This window comes from Zingiber officinale, chromosome 1A (assembly GCF_018446385.1).
Source record: "Zingiber officinale cultivar Zhangliang chromosome 1A, Zo_v1.1, whole genome shotgun sequence".
In the NCBI taxonomy this organism is placed as follows: Eukaryota; Viridiplantae; Streptophyta; class Magnoliopsida; order Zingiberales; family Zingiberaceae; genus Zingiber; species Zingiber officinale.
In genome coordinates this window covers 168,783,389-168,805,148 of record NC_055987.1, presented here as the reverse complement: position 1 = coordinate 168,805,148, position 21,760 = coordinate 168,783,389, and the positions used below count along the sequence as shown (strand labels likewise).

Below are 21,760 nucleotides of genomic sequence, written 5' to 3'. Positions count from 1 at the left end.
TCCAGTTAAGTCGGAGAATCAGATAACTGGTAGGAATCCTAGATAGGACAAAGAGGACTAAATATCTAGTAGAAAGTTCAGTTAGGTCGGTAGGATTAGACCACTGATTGAAGTCCAAATGAGTATCTAATAGGAAGTCCTAGTGGGTCATTAGATCATAGTCAAGGAGATAAGTCTGCAAATGGTAAGTGAAGATAAGAAATTAGAGAGAGGGTTTCAGTGAGGATGAGTACAAGTGGGAATGTAGGCATTGGTCCAACTTAGATCCAACTTAAAAATCTAAGTTGAGACCAAGATTAGATTCTGGTCTTAGTTAGACATGGTTTAATTCATAGATATAATACATTTTAATTTCATGCATATGTGATTTTAACACGATCTTATAGGGACATTAGTTTTAAGTTAACAAATGCAGGAAAAGTCATTGGAGACACCTCATATTATTAGAGGTGCTTCGGATGACTGGAGGCATGGAGGTACCTCAAATTATTGGTGGGGCCTCAGATGACTATTTTAGATCAAAAAAAATTTAGATATATTTATAATAGTATGATATTGTCCACTTTGGACCTAAGTCCTTATGATTTTATTTTTTGACTTTACCAAAAAAGTCTTATACTAATAAAGATATTTTCATCATTTTAAACTCATGATCTTTTTCATGTCTTTTTAATGTGAGACTTTGATTGTATTCCCAACACCCCTCCCCTCAAATAAAGAACCACTATTACTCTCATAATCTGAGTCTCTTTGCAAGATCCGATCATTCTTGACTTATTTCGGGCGTCTCCGTAAGCATTCGATTATTGTTGACCTACTTTGGGTCTCCTCGCAAGCATCCGATCATTTTGACCTACTTCGAACCTTCCCATAAGTATTCGATCACTCTTGAACTGCTCCGGGCCTCTCATCAACTTTGTTCATGGTCATCCTACATGACATCTGATTTGAATCATGACTCTGATACAATTTGTTGTGTCTAAAAGAATTTAAATATCTCTAAAATAGTACGATATTGTCGATTTTGGACTTAAGCCCTCATGATTTTATTTTTTACTTTACCCAAAAGACCTTATGCCAATGGAGATATCTTCATCCTTGTAAATTCATGATTTTTTCTATCTTTCTAATATGAAGTTTTGATTGTATTCCCAGCAAACTAGAGGCGCAGAGGCACCTTGGATGACTGGAGGTGCCTCAAGTGAAGGAGAGTGCTCTGAAGAGGAAGCAGTGGAGGCACCTCGGATGATTAGAGGCGCCACAGAGTTGATAAGCATGAAGGATGAGCTTTGGCGCATTGGAGGCGCCTCAAATCTATAGGAGGCATCCTAAAGCTGATAACTGCTAAAGTTTCAGATCCAATTAGCATGTATGGAGGTGGCCCGGATGAACCGAGGTGCCCCAAATGCCTTACAAAAGAAGTCTTCGACCATAATTCTCATCATCAATTCTATTATAAGCTTCAACTCGATTCTGCTTCATCGCCCTCTTACAACTGCTATGTTGCAACTCTACTACGTTGAATTTATGCTTGAGCAAGTTTTTACAGCAACAACCATAACGACATCGAGCTCGTAGTATTGGTAAACATTTAGTTTGTAATTATTAGTATACTTACATAAGAAAAGTATAGGTTGCTATATTTTCCTCATCTTTATATTCGATATCTCTGTCTGAAATTTCTTCAGAAAAAAATTTAATGGATTGTCCTTTAAAAATGTCCCGAGGATGTGAATCTTAGTATAACAATTTCTGTACTATGAACTAAGTAATTCATTGTGTTCTATTTTTTCTAGATTTATTATGCACTTGACTTTTGGTTAGTCTTTTAATTTTAAAATTGGAAAACAAGAATTTTAAAAATTATACATAATTCATCTCCCTCCCACGCAAAAATGATCGTATTATCATTTTAAAATCAGAAAACAGGAGTTTTTAAAATTATACATAATTCATCTCCCTCTCACGGAAAAAGGACCCTATTATCATACCATTATTTCAGGGGTATTTGGTTGATGAGTTTGAGAATGAGGGAATGGAATGATAGTAAAAGATAGTGTTTGGATTGTGGGTTTGGGAATCACATTTTGGGAATGATTATCATATTTATGGGAATCAACCAAACCCATATAACTTGATAGATTTCATTTTTATTCCTATTCTCATTCCATCTTACTATCAAATTCATACCCATAGTTATTCTCATCATTTAACTCTTTTTTTTTTTTTTTTTTTTGGACGTTTTAATCAAATTTTATTCTATCGAAGAAGAGTCCTATATTAAGTGATCTAGAAGCGACGGGAAGCCTCCGGCTATTTTGGTTTTTTTTTTTAAATTTGTATTCTCTCATTTTTAAACCGATTACTCGTATTTCGTATATCTTAAGTAATATTTTACCGGCAACGTTGCCAGAACATGCATTCGTTGGTCATTTAAATTCCAGTCCACGTGGAGCCCAGTCGCGAATGTGCTGTTTGGTGTTACGCCGACCTGTCTCCGCCTCGTCGTGCTACGCCACTCAGATCACACGAATCATGAAGTAGATCCAACGATGGCGGGCTCCTCTCCCCCTCCCTCAAGCAACCAAGCCCTTTTAACACTCTCCGCCGCCTCTTGATCTTCCGCTCCAAGGCCTTCTAATGCCGTCTGTTCGCCGGCCACCGCTTTGATTGCTTCCTCGCCCTTCATTTTGAATCGCCTCTACCTCATTCTCAACACTGATCAGTGCGGGCGAGATGGCGAGGCCCTCACGCGAAGCGATCGACACCTTCATCAGCATAACTGGCGCCTCCGAGCTCATCGCGCTGCAGAAGCTCGAGGTACGATCCCTTCTCGTGTCGCCTCGATGAGGTTTTCATCGATTTCCCTTCTTGCTCTGTTGATTCGGTGTTAGGCTTGTCGTTCCCCTTCTGCAGTTTGCGAGCTTGATTCCTGTTTCCCGGGGGATAATAGTTAACTTACGTTAAGTTTCTACCCATTGGATGGGCGTGTGGAATATGTGTCTCTTTTGTGAGTTCTAGCTAAGCCAGGATTGTGTGAATGTCGTTTCTTCCTGACGGGAGTGATAAATTTTGTTGCACTTTGTTCGTTGCTAGGAAGATGTTGGATTCTCCTATCTAGTTCAAAATCAAGGTTTTAATGTTGATTTTAGCTTGGTGGATTTGCAATTCTCATTTAATATTCTTACTATGTTAACTTTTTTTTCACAGCTTAATCTTTCCGCTTCTGAATTCTGATCTCTTTTTTTTTTTACTTTCTTTCTGGAATAATGGCAGTATTATTTGGCACTTTTTTAGAAACTTCTGAGCTGTTGACATGAACTTCCATGGAGTCATCTAGTTAGCAACGAGGTCAAGCTTAATGAAAAAACTGGAAAAAAACACACATCTCTGCTCGTTTGTATTAGTATAAGTATTTTGTGTATATGGTTGACAATGATTTCCTAATTCTATTATTGAACATAGTTGGCTTTCTCTAGCAAGTTTTTGTTTTCAGTTTCCTGTTAGTCAGGTTAAAGCTTTATTGAATTATCGCCTTGCTCCTAAACAGGCTCTAAGATGAAATGCAATATTGTAAAAGATTATATGACTTTAGAATTTATGGTTATAGCCTATTGGATGACTTGGTAGAGAGAAAAGTTGGTCCTGTTAATCCTTGACTTCACAACAAGGGCCTACACCAGGATTTTCTCACCATTTGTGATTCCCCTTGATGTACCTTCCTGCTGAAAATTGTTTCTAAATCTCACAGCTCCAGTTCTAGTAGTTATTGTTGTCTAGAGTTTCTTATTTTTTGATTTTCTCTTAATTCTGTATTGCCATTTCATCAAATTGTCAATCCATTTTATGCTATCAGTTAAATTTCATACTTGATTGGAATTTCAGATTACAATTGGCCTTCTTTCTTATTAAATCTAGGTTTACTTCTTCACTTCTCAATATCATCCTAAAGCATGCTCGTAGTTTCTCATTGATTTCACCAGGGGATGATTCCCACTCTTACTATTCATCCTTTATGCTTGCCAATGTCTGCCAAAGGCAGGATCAGCCACTTGACGATCGAGAGAAATCTACTATCTCACTAGGCCTCAACTCAGAAATTTTCACCAATAGATTTTACCCCCTCTTTCTCCAAATATTGGTTTTGAAGATGATAATGGTATAAATGATAAAGGTACTAACATCCTTAGGACGTTGAATGAATTTATCTCAATTCTAGGTGACGTTAGCGTGGGCAAGTAGTGAGCAAACAGTACTGTGATGTCTTTTTTTGCTGTTGGATTTTACCCTTTAGCACTAGATATCACTCTAATTCAAGAATGAGAAAGCCACTAGGAGAATATCGTTATTTTTGAAAAATGACTTAGATTAAGAAACTAGCGTCATTTCAAAGTTTAACTAAAGAGTTTTATTTTTTATTTGCATGTGCAGAAAAACTAATTTTCAGGAGATGATTTTCATGCTTGTTGTTAACAATATTATTGACTTAGTGCCAACTATTTAAAATTTTGTTATGTGCTATTCAATATTGGAAAATTTTGCTTGCCTACCAACACACAAAACATCTTGTAACCACTTAACCCTCGACAATCTTTGACACAATGTACAGAACCCTCGATTGGTTCTGTGAGTCTTCTATAAGAAAAAAAAAAAGTGGAGTCCAGACTTTGTGAGTCATTTTTGCACCTCACCAAACCTCTTTGAGACATCTAGAACCCTTGGCCGACTCCATGACTGACTTTGCAAGGCTTCCACAAGCAAAAAAGAAGTAGAGTCTTGACTCTGTGGGTCCTCAATGAACCTTGATGTGACATCTGGAAGCCTCTGCTGACTTTGCGAGTCTTTCGCAAGAGTCCTCCACGCGGCGGTGTGATTTCTGCAAGTCTTCCTCCTTGACATCCAAAAAAAACAGATCATGTCCTATTTCTCATTCCTCCCTCTCCTCTTTTTCTGGTGTCTGACACACCTTCAGCACTCACACTTGGCATTCCTTGCATGTCTCAAACTGGTTGGGGACTAAAACGCTACTTCAGCTTGAGATTTCAAACTTTTCATAGTACCGCATGGTAAAAAAGATATGTAGCTTAGTTTGTGTGCTTATCCAAATTTTTGTGAAAATGCATTTCAATCTTAGCTCTAGGAATAGCTATATTCTGTTTATTACAATTAAAAGTGTTCAATTCATTAAAGGAACTATCAGATTGTAGTATGTATATTTGTAAATATGTCTGCTGTTATATGCTTAATTGTATGATTGTGAGAGCCTGATTTCATGATATTTACTGAGGTTTTGAGCTTTTGTCTTCCTTATCCCAACCTATTAGATGAGATTATCTTTCTTCAATCAGTAATTGAACTTTCTGCTATTAATATCTATTCAATGACATTCAGGAACATGATGGGGATCTGAACAGTGCTATTAACGCTCATTTTGGTGAAATAGACAGGGTTAAGTATGTATTAATATGTTTTGCTAGTTTCTCAATGCATAGTATCTGTGACTTCAGAAATGATCGTTTTTATCATGAAATTGTTTGTTGCTGACCACTCTCTAATATACAGCATGAATCAAGGAGTTGCTCGTCATGAGGATTTTGTGAACATAGATGATCCTCTTGAGAATCAGCCTCCAAGGCCCTCTCTTCCATTATTTCCTTCTTCGCGAGATATGAACCCATACTCTATTCTTGATTCAACCTTTGGCCTTTTTTCAAACCTTTTTGATGGAAGAGATGCTTCTGGTTTCCCTACACATGGCCCTCGGGTTTCACACCCAAGGGAAGTGAGGGAAGTGCCCATTGAATTCAAGGATGACAATAGAGAAGTTGGCACTTCTGGTATTGGACCTAGGATTGAAGATGTAACTGGAAATGAAACTGCAGACTATCAGGAGATTCGTGGCACTGTTATTATCAATGATGAAGATGAGGACATGGATCATGTTGATCATAGTACTAATACCTTCAGGGGTACCACTTTTGATAATCATATTGGATCAACCATTTCTCCAGTGGTTGATATTGACTATAACAATGATATAGAAGAAGAAATGATCAGAGCTGCTATTGAAGCCTCCAAGCGAGAAGCTGAGCAACATGTATATGAATAGTTTGTTAATTTGTTAAACTTTAGCTGAAATTTTATCATATTTCTTATTGGTTATTTTTTCTACCATGGTGTTATAGGACTTGGAAAGTCACCAAAAATCACCTGCACAAGATGATACTGATCTTGCACGAGCAGTCTCACTGTCCTTGGAGGTGTCTATTTTGCTTTCTTACTGTAGTTCAGAGTCATTATCTTATCTATCTATGTTGTTTTTGCTAAAATACAGGCAGCAGAGGAAGAAAGAGCATTGCGCGGACAGTTTGGGGAGGATCCATCTTTTATGGAAGTAGAAGAGGCTAGATCTGCTGCTGCATTTGATACAAGGTGTATATCTCTCACTTTCTTTCTCTCTCAGTGGTTGCTCTCATTTTTTGTAGTTATTTTCTAATTCACAATAAAAAAATAAACATCTTGATAAAATGTGAATCAATGGTTTCTTGTTTCTAATCCACAAAAGATTTTATCCATAATTTCTTTAAGTCAGGGCCTCATGTTATTTGGCTGATCTTATTTTAGCTTTTTGAGATTAACTAGAAATGAACTGATGTACTAGAGGGATGTAATTAACGATTCGTTTGATATGGGGAAAGCATGTTCACTTGTAACTTCTAAAAGAAAGATTCTTGAATTTAATGGGAAAGGATATCCATTACCTTTTCACTTTCTTCTGTATAGTAGACAGGCAGAGAATGATAAATAACTAGATTTGTTTTAGTTCTTGAAATACTCCAAGCACTTAATAAGATTTAGGATATATGGGGTGATACCTGCATTTACCTAAATATGCTGAAGTATGTCATCCTTTTTCTTTGGGGAGAAGTTTCTTGGTTGCTTTGCCTGCATTGCCTTCTTGTAGAGGCTTAAGTCAATATTTCACAAATGCAACTCATTTTTAGAAACTTAAGGATGGAAGCCAAAGTGTTGACATTTCAGATGAATCTACATCTTCGTTTTATTAGTAACAACAAAGATGTAGCTGAAGAAACAAGCAGTTGAAGATTGGCTTGCCACAATATATTCTTGTTCCTTAATGACAGCAAAATGGAGGAACTTAAACAATAGGCCAAATTATTTTGTCCTTGTCGGTTTCACTTTAATGTTATTTTTTTTATTGATGTGATTTTACTTGTACATCATAATTTCAGTGACACGGATGGAGGAAACAATTCACAAAGATTTACCATTTCTAAAAATCTTATTTGCCAAATATTTTTGTTGTTCCTGTGCCATTAAGAATTTTGGTTCATGTTTTAATGAATTACTTGTTATGTTGATATGCCAACATAGGCATGATGGTGGTGTGGTAATGCAAAGAATGGTGTCTAGAGATTGAACAGAAGTTGCTAGATTGTTTCCTATTTTCAGCATCTCTTTTCATGTAATACCCATATTAACATGTTTGGCATCTCATCACTGCTAAGGCTTGAAAATTTTACTGGGCTGGATGTTGAATTTCTATATATGTTGATTGATCAGTTTATAATTGAAAAATGATCATCTTGAGCTCGTTCTTTAGGATTGGTTCATGTATTGGTTAGCGGATAAAGATTGTATGAACAAGTGAAATAGATGTTGAGCACATATATTTTTTCATTTGATTGGCATACATGAAAACAATGTTTCCTTAATTTTTTACCCATTTTAATTGAATTGTTCAGATATTCTTGTATCAACATCTCTTTTAAAATTTGAATTCACAACTGTCTTATATCGGAGTTGTCATGATCTGACTTCCATCCGTATATACGGGATATCCTTCCTGCTTGGATAATTATCTGTCACTATATCAAAATCAGGTAACGCCCCCAAGGGTGCATTAGGCTGTACAAATATGAATACTTAATAATTTATTAAATGATATCGAAAAATGATAATACTATGTCCTAACTCAAATAATGACTTTGCTAGATTCACGATGAGTGGCAAATGAAAAAATGCACTTAAGTACCAAAATACCAAAAACACATATGAGTAGCAATCCCTGCAATAAAATAAAAGAAAATAATCTATGGACTCTAATAGAAACCGTTCCAATACTCTTGCTGATAGAAACCATTTTCAATATTCTCGCTGAGCATCTTTGACCAAAATCATCCTATAATAAATCACCTAAATCTGTGAATTTGGAAGTCAAAAGGAAAAAGGGCGATTGAGCACATAGTGTAAAATGGTGAAAGAAAAGAAGTGCCCCAAACCAAATCAATAGAAAGCAACAACATAATTTATAGTTTCTGTTTTCATATTTTTAGCATCATTTAATCATTCTTCTGATCTTGTTATTTTTCTTTCATTCGCTTTTTAATTAATTGCTTCAATTCTCTTTGTTTCCCCTTTTCAATGTTATGCAAATTGTAATTTTACCTTAAACGAGAATCAACACAATTTATTAAGTGGGTGAACAACGCGTAGCCCACACACTAAAAGATGCCATATATAGAAAGATAAAGATCCATAATCCACATGATACATGAACATCACATCATATATATATATATATATATATATATATATATATAAGGATATATGAGAGTAAACAACCTACAATCCACTCGCATTGAAATGCATCATGTATGTGCACCTATACATACATATATATATATATATATATATATATATATATAAGGATATATGAGAGTAAACAACCTACAATCCACTCGCATTGAAATGCATCATGTATGTGCACCTATACATACATATATTGGGTGAATAACCCACAATTCACTTCCCTCACACTAATAATAAGATGAACAATCCACAATCCACTTAGTGAGTAAAGCATCTCACACAATATGACTAAATCCTAAACAAGTATTTGAAATCTCGTGCCATATAAGACGAAATGGGTGAAACATTTCGTTTCGCCCATCGATCGGCACACCCGACAGGAGGTGTGTGGATGTAGCGTGTGACCTCTTGGACTGCGGTGGAAGGGTCACCAAGTCGATCGCGGTGGAGGGGTAGCACGGTCTCGTCGGCTACGATGAAGGGGTAGCGTAGCCCCGTCGGTAGCGACGGAGGGGCCATCGGCTGCGCGACCTCGCAGTGCAAGGCGTCATGAGAAGCGGGGGTTGGATATTTTTTAATTAGAACTTATGTTAATAAACTTAATCAACTTCTAGTTATGATAGGTATAATCTAAATAGGTTTAATTAAACCCTAATAAAATTATCTCATTAACTATATATTTTATCTATTTTAATTTAAAAAATATATAATAAATTATTTATTTATTTATCATATGAGAGTATTACAATTCCATATATTTTTTATTTTTATTTTTTAAAGATTTATGTTAAATATTTTATTTTTAATAATATATAATATTTAAAAAATATTGAAACCATACCGGCATGACACAAACCGTATCGTTCCGGTCATTCTGATACAGTTTGAGATTTTAAACCATACTGGAAACACACGAAAATACTTAAGGGTTCTTTCTTGGTGCGAAGCTAATGCTATACAATTTAGATAATTAATTACTTTTTTAATTCACTACGTGTTCGCGCAACTCCTTTAGCGCGCAAAATCAATGTTTTTCAATTATGAAAATTTATTAAATTCTCATTCTAGCATAAGAAATCTTGTACCTCTTAGAAATTATAGAACCTTAGCTCTATGGTACAAGGGTTGCATTCATTTCCATGTTAATTTAGTTGAGAAATTACATAATTTCTTACCAGCCCAAAGTCAAAATTGTCTTGCATTATTAATTTGTATGTGACTAGATCAACATAATTAATTATGTTATTTGATCACCTATATTTCTCTAAAGGAACTAAGCTTCCCTATGTTACCTTTAAATTTCAAGTTGTTTATTGGAAATTTAATCAATAAATTTTAATAAAGCAACAACAATTAGATAGATAATCAGAATGTAAAAAAGGACAACCAAACATAAAAGACACTATCAAGCAATAGAAGAATGGATTTACACTAATTTCTACCTAGCAAAAGTATACGTTAAATCTCAAAGAATTTATCCACTACAATTTGTTTATTTATTTTTCATTTCATACTGAAGCAACTTGTCAATAATTTCCATTTTTTGAAAATCTTATTATAGCTAATTAATATCATTAATATTTTGTATTTAATGCACAAGATGATACAATGAAACAAATAGGAAAATCTTCACTTGAGCAAAGGGTTCAAATTACTCCGGTTGAAGGACTCTCGGTTGAGGTTGCGTTCGCAAAAAGCGAGGGCAGTGATGTCACGGGGTTGCTGTGACAACAACGTTGGCGTACAATTGTAATGGCGGTGGCGAAACGGTTACAATGCGATCGGTGTTAGTGGCATGAGGAGGGAAGGAGTTAGGACGAGAGAAGGTGAGAGAGGGAAAGGGCGGCGATGAATGGTTTCGTCATTTTTGGAGAATAAGGTTGCGAGTTTTTAATGCAGTTTTGCAAAAAAAAAAAAAACCCAAAGAGTTTTAGAAATTACAATTACCCTTTTGAAATTTTTTAAATAATATAACATTGGAACATGATCAACATCTCACGTGTGCCAAGATGGGACACAATTTTGAAGAGTAGTAAATCTCTTTTATAGTTGAATTTCCCTGAGGACCTTCTTCAGTCTTTTAAATGTTGCAGCTTCGATAGATTTTATGACACTAAGATTACTATTTCAGTTTAAATTGACTAAAGTTGATTAAACTGAATGTATATAAAAAAGACAACCTGGTGCACGAAGCTCCCGCGAATGCGGGGTCCCGGGGAAAGATTTATTGTACACAATCTTATCTTGCTTTGCAGGAGGTTGTTTCCGAGATTCGAACTAGTGACACGACATCAATTTTATCATTGCACTAAGACTTTCCTTCATTAAATTGCATGTATATAGTCATTGATAATTTGAAATGTGATAATTGTTGAAATGGTATCTTAGACCAATAGTCATTCCTTGCTAAGAGAAGTTGCATTTTCTGGATTTCTCTTGATGTTTCATTAGCCAGGCAATCTGTTTTGGGTTCGTGAACATATATATTATTTTAGTGCATACATTTTGACAGCCAGGCCAACAAAATATTCACCAAACCAAGCTTCTTGATAGATTAGCTATGGATTTTCTTCCTTTTTCTTTTTGTAAGAAACATTTGGTATATCATATGAATTGGTTAAATAATGGACTCTCCTTACTATATATATTTTTTGGTTGTTGGAGGCATGGGTTTGGTTCAGCAGAAAGTGGAACTTCAGTTCAAGTGAATACAGAAGGAAAAAGTCCACTAGTCTTGGATGAAACTGAGGACATGGAGGAGCAACCTTTATTGAGACACCGTTCCAGGCAACTTGCTCCTGTAATTGCAGAACCTACAGGCTCTGGACAGCCAAGCTATAGTGCTTCAGATCCTCCAAGGCTTGATATTGATCAAGACCCCCAGCTTAATGGCCATTCTTTTGAGAGAGATCAGGCATTAATTATGAAAGATTCTGTTTGTTCTTTGTATTATCCTTGATTTGCATAAATCTAAAATTCTGTTTTCATTTTTCAATTTAGTGGGGTGGAATTTCTTCTCAAGAGCATGATGAAGCTGTCATGCTTGAGGCTGCAATGTTTGGTGGTATTCCTGATGAAAGAGGGTTTCAGTTTGAATACCCAGCTCGCCAAATACCTCGTCCTCCTTCCCCTACACTTATGGCACAACGCTTGTTAAGGGAGCAACAGGTTGGATATGTCCTTTATTTATTCACTCATCGTTGATGTGGCCAAATAAAGTAATGTTTTCATGATCACAGGATGATGAGTATCTTGCATCACTTCAAGCAGATAGAGAAAAAGAATTGAAGGCTCAGCAGGATGCTGAGCTCCGTAGTTTAGAAGAGGCCAATGCCAAGGAGGCCGCCCTTCAAAAGAAGAGATATGAAGAAGCAGAAACTTATAGGAAGCATCTCGAAGAAGAGGTAAGACATGCTTATATATGTCTCCATTGATAGATAAAATTACTATAGAATATATCTTGATTAACTATCATAGTGCAGAAATTCATTTTTAACCTGAATTACGTACATTTATCAAACTCAAATTTGCATTCAGCACGCTGAACGTTTTTTTGCTACCTTTGCATAGATTGGATGATACTGATATTAACCCGAGAGCAACTTAGAATAAATCTTCTTGGTACCTTCTATTTTTTTAGTTATGTACCTTAGGATTTTCTTTTGGTTCTATAGATTTTTTTGCATTCCAATTAGACATTTGCTTAATCATTATTGACTTTGTTGCTCATTTTAGTGCATCAAGAATTTAAAATTGCCTTTATATATCAAAATGGAGGTAGTGAATATATAATGAATGGAATAGATGCATGGTTTTAAATTTGATATTGTGCTGGGTGAAATGGCCGGAATTTGCCATTTCGCTAGTAGCCCGGCACTCGCTGTGGGATCGTGGAGGCGCTGCAATCCTGCAGCGACCTCGGTAGGATCGTGTGGGTGCCATGACCTTGCGACCTTCACGGGGTCGCTAAGCTTAGCGATCCTGGATTTTTTGTTTCTTTTTTTAAAAATTAATTTTTTTTTTCTTTTTTTGTATTTCTATTTTTTTTAATATTTAGATTAAATCTTTTAATTTTAATTAATATATTTTATATTTAAAAAAATATCAAAACCATATCTATATGAAACAATACAATACTGAAGCCTTGTCATAAATCGAAATTCCAAAATGGGTCGATATTTTAAACCGTGAATAGATGTATTGACTAGGAGTGAGTATTCGATTAAAACCGAATTGAATCGAATTAACTGATACCGAATAAATCATTTTTTTTGAGTTAATTGAACCAACCAAAGACCGAATTAACTAAGATTTTAGAATCGCCACCAAAAAAGATAGAAAAAGCAAGAAACAACTCACTTGATATGGATCGAGGGTTGCTGTCCTGATCGAAGAATAACTTAATCTAAAGACGAGGAGGAATAGGAAGCGAAGGGATAACCTAGGGATTGTGAGGAGGAATCAGAGTTGATGATGGAATCGAACTCATCTCCATGATGCTCATGCCGAAGCCATGGTAGTTGTAGAGTTCAACCTGAACCTTGAGGAGTACGAGCTCCGGAGGGTGGCGGGCAGGTGGTGAAGTTGAAGATCCATTCAGTGGTGACGGAGGGGATATCAGTGGGATCAAACGACGATGCAGGAGATGGTGGAAAGGTAGGGTTGGGGGCTGAGGGGTGCGACGACGAGTGGTTGTTCGCCGCCCAGGGTGAGGTAGGGCGGAGGGGTTGCTGGAGGAGGAGAACGTGGGGAGAGGAGGCAACCATCGATATGAGAAGTGCAAAGGAGAAAGAGAAGCAAATGGGAGAGAAAGAGAAGATGCGTGAGAGAAAAAAGAAGCCACATGAGGAGAGAGAATCATAATTTCTATTACATAATTTATTCGGTTTAACTGAATTTCGATCCTAAAAATGGAAACCGAACCGATAAAACATATATAATCTATATATATATATTTAAAAAAATAAATTTTCGAATTAACCGAACAGAATTTTTAAATTCAGTTGGTTCGATCGATTAATTCTGTTTAATTGACCTTTTGCTCACCTATTGACTCATCTACACTTGTTCATACTTTCTTGGGTACAATTCAACTAAAGACCCGTTGCTATATCAATATGATCTTTATTTATGACTGGCATGGTTTAAAATCTTGATCGTATTAAAGTTTCGATTTATGACTGGAATGATATGATTTCAGTATCGTATCATATCATGATGATATTCTTCAGTATTTTTTAAATATAAAATATATCAATTAAAAATAAAAATTTAACCAAAAATATTTAAAAATATAAAAAATAAAACATTTTTTTTTTAAAAAAGGAAAAAATATGCGCCATCATATGGTAAATAAATAAAAAAATTATTATATTTTGAAATTAAAACAAATAATGGTTTTATTAAGTTTGTTTAGATTATCCCTATTCGCCTCGGGATCGCTGCATCTTCGCGACCTTGCAATGCTAGTGTCGGGAGGCAGGCGACAGTGTTGCTAGAGGCGCGAGGCAGAAAGGGCTCCTAGAGCCCGAGGCGCACACCTCTTAACATGAGGTTGATTACTAAACTACTGACACACTCATATAATATGTCAAATATGATAACTATTAATATTCTATACACACAAATATCAAGCCACTAGCCATAAGAGACATAATATGAATCAACACCATGATAAAATTAATAAAAGTTTCAAACTTTCATGTTTCAACTTTTTAATCTAAACTAACGAAGTTCATCAAAATAAGCATAATAAGTCAAATTAATCATCAAGCTTAAGATCATCCTCGTTGTATTCTTCTTCTTTATCTTCATCTTCTTTAAATTTAATTTCTTCTTCATCATCTCTAAGTCTCAGAGATGAGTTTCTCATAGAGGAAGATGTATTCCCTTCTCAACTTGTTTAGGCCTTGCATGTGAAATAGAGGTCATGGATGCAATATTTTTTCCTCTAGTACAATATTCAGGCTCTTCAACTCCACTATCCCTAGCAACGATATCTCATGTCAAGTCATCACCTTCAAAAATCAACTCATTTCCTTTATTATCTCTTTCTCCATCCATTCTAACCATCAATCATGCATTGCTGTCATCAATATCTGTCGAATAGATGGGGGGTCAATCTTATCACGTGCATCATACCAAAGTTTTAAGGCACGATTGTATTTCACAAATACTAAATCATTTAAGCGCTACTGAGCTAACCTATTTCTTTTTTTTTACTGTGAATCTATAAAATGTCAAAAATCACAATAAGTATAATAAAATAGCCAAGAATATTTTCTACTTATAAAAATAACATACTAATAGTATTATACATTTATATTTATTACATACTTGCTCAAATACACTCTAATTGTGCTCACAACCGGAAGTACTATAAGTGAGGTTAAGCACTTGAATAGCAAACTTTTGCAAATTTGGAGTATTTGCTCCGTAGCATTCCCACCATTCTGTTGGAGATAATGCTCTTCTATGTCTAATTGCCACATTCCTCCCAAATAACCCTTCTGCCTTTTGATATATAGAGAGCTGGGTAGTGATTTTATCTTTCTCAGCAATGTTTAACATATATAAGAAAAAGTATATTGATAAGAAATAATTAAATATATTTTTACCAGCAAACACATTGTTACTTGCATTATTTGTAACAGCTTGAACAACATTTGCTTCTCCTACACAGTCCACAAATTGATCAAGCAACTGAAATATTTTCTCTCCCGTCTTTGCATAATCAGAAGCATCAACTGATTCGATGAAAACTGAACCTTTAGGAGAATTCACTGAAAAATTAATCAATGTCCTCTGCCGTTTGTTTGCTTGACACGACTTAATATAATCATTTGTCACACTATCAACAACCTTTTTTATAAAAGGAACCCGCACCTCATGATAACTAGGTTCCTTTAGACCTACACCATATTGGCCAACCAAGTCCAACATCTTTTTGAATCTTGAATAGTTAACGACATTAAAGGAATTGCTGCATCATACATCCACTTAGTTATGACCATACAAGCTTTTTCCCTCAATTCTTTCTTGTATGTCTCATTTATCGTAGTTTGCTTCTTTTTATCCTTTCTACTTTCAACATTTTTTTTGCACATTAGGAGCAAAATACGTATTCATTGGATTTATTTGTCTGGGCCTTTTTTGCATATTCACTGATCTAGAGCTTGTACTTATAGGTGACATAACTTTAGCTTTAATATTATCCATATCAATATAATCTCCAAGAGGGTCTACATCCTCAAAGTCCAATGTCGCAAGCTTAGGAAGATTACTTTTCTCTATCTTTTTCTCCATGAAATGTTTAATTTCTTCACGTACATGAAGCGGACATCTTTTGCAAGTCGTAATATTTCGAAACCCCCTAACAAGATGTTTTGCACGATAGATATCTCCTTTTATTATTTTTTTTGACAAAAGTTACAAATCAAATTATTTTTATTACCTGGATTAACTCTTTGGAAATAATTCCATACTGGATCTTTTGATATATATATTGGAGTATCACTACTACCTTTCATGATAATTGAACAAGAAAATAGTCTAAAAAATAAAAAAATAAAATAAAATCAACACGGTACCAGCAATAGAAAAAAAGGACAAAACAAAAAGAAAAACATGACAAAAAAAGCAAAATCGGACAGCAGCAAGAACACGAACCAGCAAACAGGACCAAAAAAAACAAAACTGGGCAGCAGCAAGAACACGAACCAGCAAACAGGACAAAAAAAACAAAACCAGGCAGCAGCAAGAACACGAACCAGAAAAAATGAAAAAACAGGACACAAAAAACCGGAGAGCAACAAGAACACGCCAGCAACTCAGCAAGAAGAAAAGAAGAAAAGAGAAGAAGAAGAAGAGAAGAAAAACTGAAAACGAAGAAATGAAGAAGAATAGAAGAAGCTAACAGAAGAAGTGAAGAAGAAGATGACAGAAGAAAAAGAAGAAGAGAAGAAGTGAAGAACAGAAAAACAAAAAAAAATGGAAAAAACATATACTTGGGTATGACGACGCAACTAAGGCAACGGCGGTGGCAGACTCCGGGTAGGCTTGGGTTCTTTCTTCTTCTTGCGTTATTTTCTTCTTCCCTTCTATCTTTTTATTCTCCGTGCCCTAATTCCAAATCAAATGAAATGTTTTTTTATGGTAAAAAATCCGGAAAATGTTCACAAATCGTGCCTCAGGTGAGGTGCAAAGGTGTCCTAGGCGCGCCCAGGCACGCGCCTGGCGAACAACGCCCGCCTTGCGTTAGAAAAGACGTTTTTCCTAGCGCCTTGTGTGCCTCATGCTTCGGGCGCGCCTTTAACAGCACAAGTAGGCGGTGGGTGGAATGGCAAATTTCGTCTATTTCGTCCGGCACGGTATGCAATTTATAAACTATGGTTCTAGGACACATTCGAGAAATAGAGATTTGATAGAATATTATGATAGTAACACAAAATATTAAGTGGTTTGATAAATAAATTATGTTTATGTATTTGTCAAAGATATTCTGCAAATTAAAGCTATTGTTGTTGATAGCTCAATTGTTTCTGGTGATCTTTTGTTTTCTGATTTGTTTTGGTCATTACTTTGGCCTTGAAAATTTATTGTAAGTTTCAAATTCAATCTCCTGTTTTAATGGACTAAAGTAACCGTCTGCAAATCAATGAGTAGTTTGTTGAGTCTTATATGAAGAGATGAATGTTCCAGTTATTTTGATCACAAATACATATTGGGTATTGTACCAATGTCATTTTATTTTGGTTGTGGTAACACTTTTATTACCTCAGGAACTTGAGAGGAAGCTTGCTGCAAAGGCATCGTCTTTGCCACAAGAGCCTCCTTCTGATGATGTGAATGCTGTGACATTGCTTGTGCGTATGCCTGATGGCAGTCGACGAGGGCGTCGTTTTTTGAAATCTGACAAGCTTCAGGTAGATATCTCTGATTCAATCTTTTGCAAAAGATGGTGAAATCTCTGTGGGTTATATATTTAATACCTCCTCTTTAAAATTGCAGTTTCTTTATGATTACATTGATATTGGGAAGGTGGTTAAGCCTGGCTCCTACAGATTGGTAATACTTATTTTTGATGCTTTGACTTTTAATGTTACTGATATTACTTATAGCTGCATTGAATTTTGAGTTACTATATTCAGAAATTTTGATCATCATTTTACAGTCTGAGTTTTCTCCTGCTTTAAATAGTTAATTCTGAAAGTCTATTTAGAAATATTTGATCATCATTTTACAGCTTGAGTATTTCAGCTAAAGCATTGCAGACGACGACAACAACAATAACCATGCTTTTTCCCACTAGGTGGGGTCGGCTGCATGAATCCGTTTACGCCATTGAGCTCTATCTCCTATTATATCATCATCTATATTTAAATAAATTTTATCTTGTTTTATTGTTGCTAACCAAGTCTTTTTTGGTCACCCTCTTCCTCGTTTGATATGCATGTTTATCATAGTTTCACATCGCCTAACTGGAGCATTTATTGGTCGTCTAAGTACATGTCCGTATAATCTTAAACGTGTCTCTCGGAGTTTTTCCTCAATAGATGCAACTCCGACTTTCTCTCTAATGATCTCATTTCTTATTTTGTCCATCTTCGTATGTCCACACATCCACCTTAACATCCTTAACTCTGCAACTCTCATCTTCTGCTCATGTGCTCGAGTCATAGTCCAACATTCAGCTCCATATAACATAGCAGGTCTAACTGCGGTTTTATAGAACTTACCTTTAAGTTTAAGAGGCACTTTACGGTCACATAAAACACTCGACGCTCCCCTCCATTTCACTCATCCTGCTTGTATTCTATGTAAGACATCTCTCTCAATCCCTCCATCATTTTGTAAAAATGATCCTAAATATTTAAATTTCTCCGTTTCGGGCAACTCGTCTTCTCCTATCTTAACAATTGTTTCATTATTTCTAATATTGCTAAACTTAAATTCCATATATTCTGTCTTTAATCTACTGAGTTTAAAACCTTTCCCTTTTAGTGTTTCCCTCCAAAATTCTAGCTTAGCATTTACTCCTTCACGTTATCTACCAAAATAATATCATCTGCAAACAACATGCACCACGGTAATGTGTTTTGAATGTGCGCAGTGAGTTCGTCCATAATTAGTGTAAAAAGATAAGGACTTAGAGTTGATCCTTGATGTAACCCTATTTTTATTGGAAATGTTTCAGTTACTCCGTCTGAAGTCTTTACTCTAGTCGTTACATCATCATACATATCCTTAATTAGTTCAATATATGTTAAGCTAACACCTCTCTTTTCTAAAATTCTCCATATAATTTCTCTTGGGACTCTATCATAAGTTTTTTCTAAGTCAATGAATACCATGTGTAGATCTTGTTTTTGCTCTCGATGTTTTTCAATTAATTGTTTAAGAAGATGTATAGCTTCTATTGTCAACTTTCCAGGCATGAACCTAAATTGGTTTTCTGTCTCTGTGGTCTCATTCCTTAATCTTTTTTCTATTACTTTTTCCCAAAGTTTCATAGTATGACTCATTAGTTTAATACCCCGATAGTTTGCATAATTTTGTACGTCTCCTTTATTCTTATATAAGGGAACTAGAGTACTTATCCTCCATTGATCAGACATTTTTTTCGTTTTCAATATTATGTTAAATAATTTTGTAAGCCATTCAATACCTTGTTTTCCTAAGCACTTCCATACTTCTATCGGAATATCATCTGGTCCAACGGTTTTTCCATTGTGCATCTCATTTAAAGTTTGTTTTACTTCTGAAGCTTGAATTCTACGATAAAAATTAAAATTTCTATGCTCATTTGATCTAATTAAATTACCTAAGTTAAGTTGGTCATCTAAACCTTCATTAAAAAATTGATGAAAATACCTCTTCCACCGTTCTTTTATTTCTCCATCGTTTACTAATACCCTATTACATTCATCTTTAATACATTTTATTTGGCTAAGATCTCTTGTTTTTCTTTCTCTCACTTTAGCTATTCTATAAATGTCTCTTTCCCCTTCTTTTGTATCCAATTTTTTATATAACCGTTCAAAAGTGTCACTACTTGTCCATGTTTGAGTTATAATTATGTTCAAGTTTAAGTCCTAGTGATTAGTCGAGATGGAATTATAGATTTGTAGAGAAATCAAATCTCAACACAGATGTTGTTTGAGTAATCTTTAACATAAGTGTTCGAAAAGTATGGGATTAATCTTAGTAGAATGCTATAAGAACCCATGCTCACATCTTAGGTAACATGCTCATTGTGGTATTGAGAAGTTATATTAGGAAGGTGTAATAATAATAATAATTATTATTATGTTGCAACTTGTTGCTTTTAAATTTAAATTCTGTTGACTATACAATTGTTGTAGGCTTATATTTGAAAATAAACAAAGGCAAGTGAATGGAGATTGTAGGATTAAAATATTTGAATTGGATTCAATTAAATTGCATTCTATGATAAAGTGGCAATCTCTTTATAATTCTTCTCATGAAACTTTAGATTTGAGAATATATACATGATGATGTGATTGTCACAATATGTCTCTATAGGCACATTCATTTGTTGATCTAAATGATCTCATCCTAACTCAGCCTTTGTATTTTACTTGTCTACGAGAGTTTGCTTCTTGCTCTTTCAACAAATTAGATGACCTCCGAAAAGAATACAATAACTTGATGTGAAATGCCTATGAGAACTTGTACAAAGCTGAATATTTTAATCCTGCAAAAAGAGACATTTCTCATACTATCTTAATGTCACTTCCCAATGATCATATAGTAGTGCTATCTCCTAAATATAACAACATGGGGTCTCAAGAAATTCATTAATCATATTAACCAAAAATCAAATATCAGGTTTTATAATTGTGAGGTGTTCGCTAGATCTGATAGTAGTTGCTCGTGTTGGTATTAGGATTCATCTAAGTGTTTAGTGCATTCCCCCACTGTACAACCATTAGATCTCCTAAGTCATTGATCTTAAAATTCTAATGAAAGTATTCCTTTAGGCTGCGTTTGGTAGCCTGTAATTTACCTTGTAATGTAATCCAGATTACATTACAAAGTCGATTATTTTGTTTGGTTTGATTTAAAAGTTGTAATGTAATGTAATATGGATTACAAAAGGTAGTGAAGATTTGTAATCTGGATTACAAAGCAAATGCTATGTAATCCGATTACATTACGAGGTCATTGTTTCACCAAAGTTTAAATGCCGAATATACCCCTAGTCTGTTGTCGACCGCCGCCCGCCACCGGTCGCCGGCCATCGCCGGTCGCCGGTCGGCCTTCGGCCGCCGCCGGTCGCCGGTCGGCCTCCGGCCGCCGCCGGTCGCCTGCTGTTGGTAGCCGATGGCTACCGCAAACTCTGGCAGAGGTGTGGCGACCGCCGATAGAGGTCACAGGATATTTTTGTCATTTTATAATAATATGAATTACATTCCTTATAAAAAATAATGGACACCAAACAAAAGAATGTAATCACCTTTGTAATCAAAGATTACATACATTACATTACCAAACGTAGTAATGTAATCAAGATTACATTACATTACATTACAAATTTGATTACATTACAAGTTAGATTACATTACACCCAACCAAACGTAGCCTTAGATGTGATCCTTATAAAATCATCACTAGTGATGATGGTGACGTCTACTAAGACAATGAGAATGTGCCTTCTTAACTAAGAGGTGAGGTGAACTATTGAGTCTTCTTTCATGATCTTAGTCCTTCTAAATTGAAAAAGTGGTGTAAAATTTTTCAAACAAAACCTTTGGAGATTGTAATTCCATTAAGTTCTCAGTGAGATAATAATCATGAAAGATGCTTTTGATATCAAACTGGTAAATGGTATAGTGCAAGATGAAATCATCAGTAGTGATGATGGTGTGATCTACTTAGACAATGAGGATGTGTCTGCCTAAGAGGTGAGGTGAACTAATTAGTGATCTTTCATGTTCTTAGTCCTAAATCGAAGAAGTGTAGAGTCAAATTTTCCAAACAAAACCTATGGAGAATGTATCTCCATTCAGTTCACAGTGAAATGATAATTATGAAGGTTCTTGATATTGAATTTGTAAATGGGTTAGTGAAAGATTAGTATTCATTCCACAAATCCAAGTGTATCCTTTAGTCATCAAGTGACTTC

General features: G+C 35.2%; 1 protein-coding gene across 2 annotated transcripts in view; it reads left to right on the top strand.

The window, feature by feature from the left end:
• The first annotated feature begins 2,597 nt into the window (after window positions 1-2,597).
• LOC122038369 (plant UBX domain-containing protein 8-like) overlaps window positions 2,598-21,760 on the top strand; it is a 28,057-nt gene continuing 8,894 nt past the window's right edge. For both annotated transcript variants that reach the window (XM_042598087.1, XM_042598088.1), the window contains exons 1-10: window positions 2,598-2,820; window positions 5,392-5,453; window positions 5,563-6,097; window positions 6,186-6,260; window positions 6,335-6,432; window positions 11,278-11,527; window positions 11,614-11,781; window positions 11,853-12,017; window positions 17,394-17,537; window positions 17,623-17,679. In XM_042598087.1, coding sequence (XP_042454021.1) covers window positions 2,737-2,820; window positions 5,392-5,453; window positions 5,563-6,097; window positions 6,186-6,260; window positions 6,335-6,432; window positions 11,278-11,527; window positions 11,614-11,781; window positions 11,853-12,017; window positions 17,394-17,537; window positions 17,623-17,679 — 1,638 coding nt within the window. In that variant the 5' untranslated portion in view covers window positions 2,598-2,736. The remainder of the gene's footprint in view (window positions 2,821-5,391; window positions 5,454-5,562; window positions 6,098-6,185; window positions 6,261-6,334; window positions 6,433-11,277; window positions 11,528-11,613; window positions 11,782-11,852; window positions 12,018-17,393; window positions 17,538-17,622; window positions 17,680-21,760) is intronic.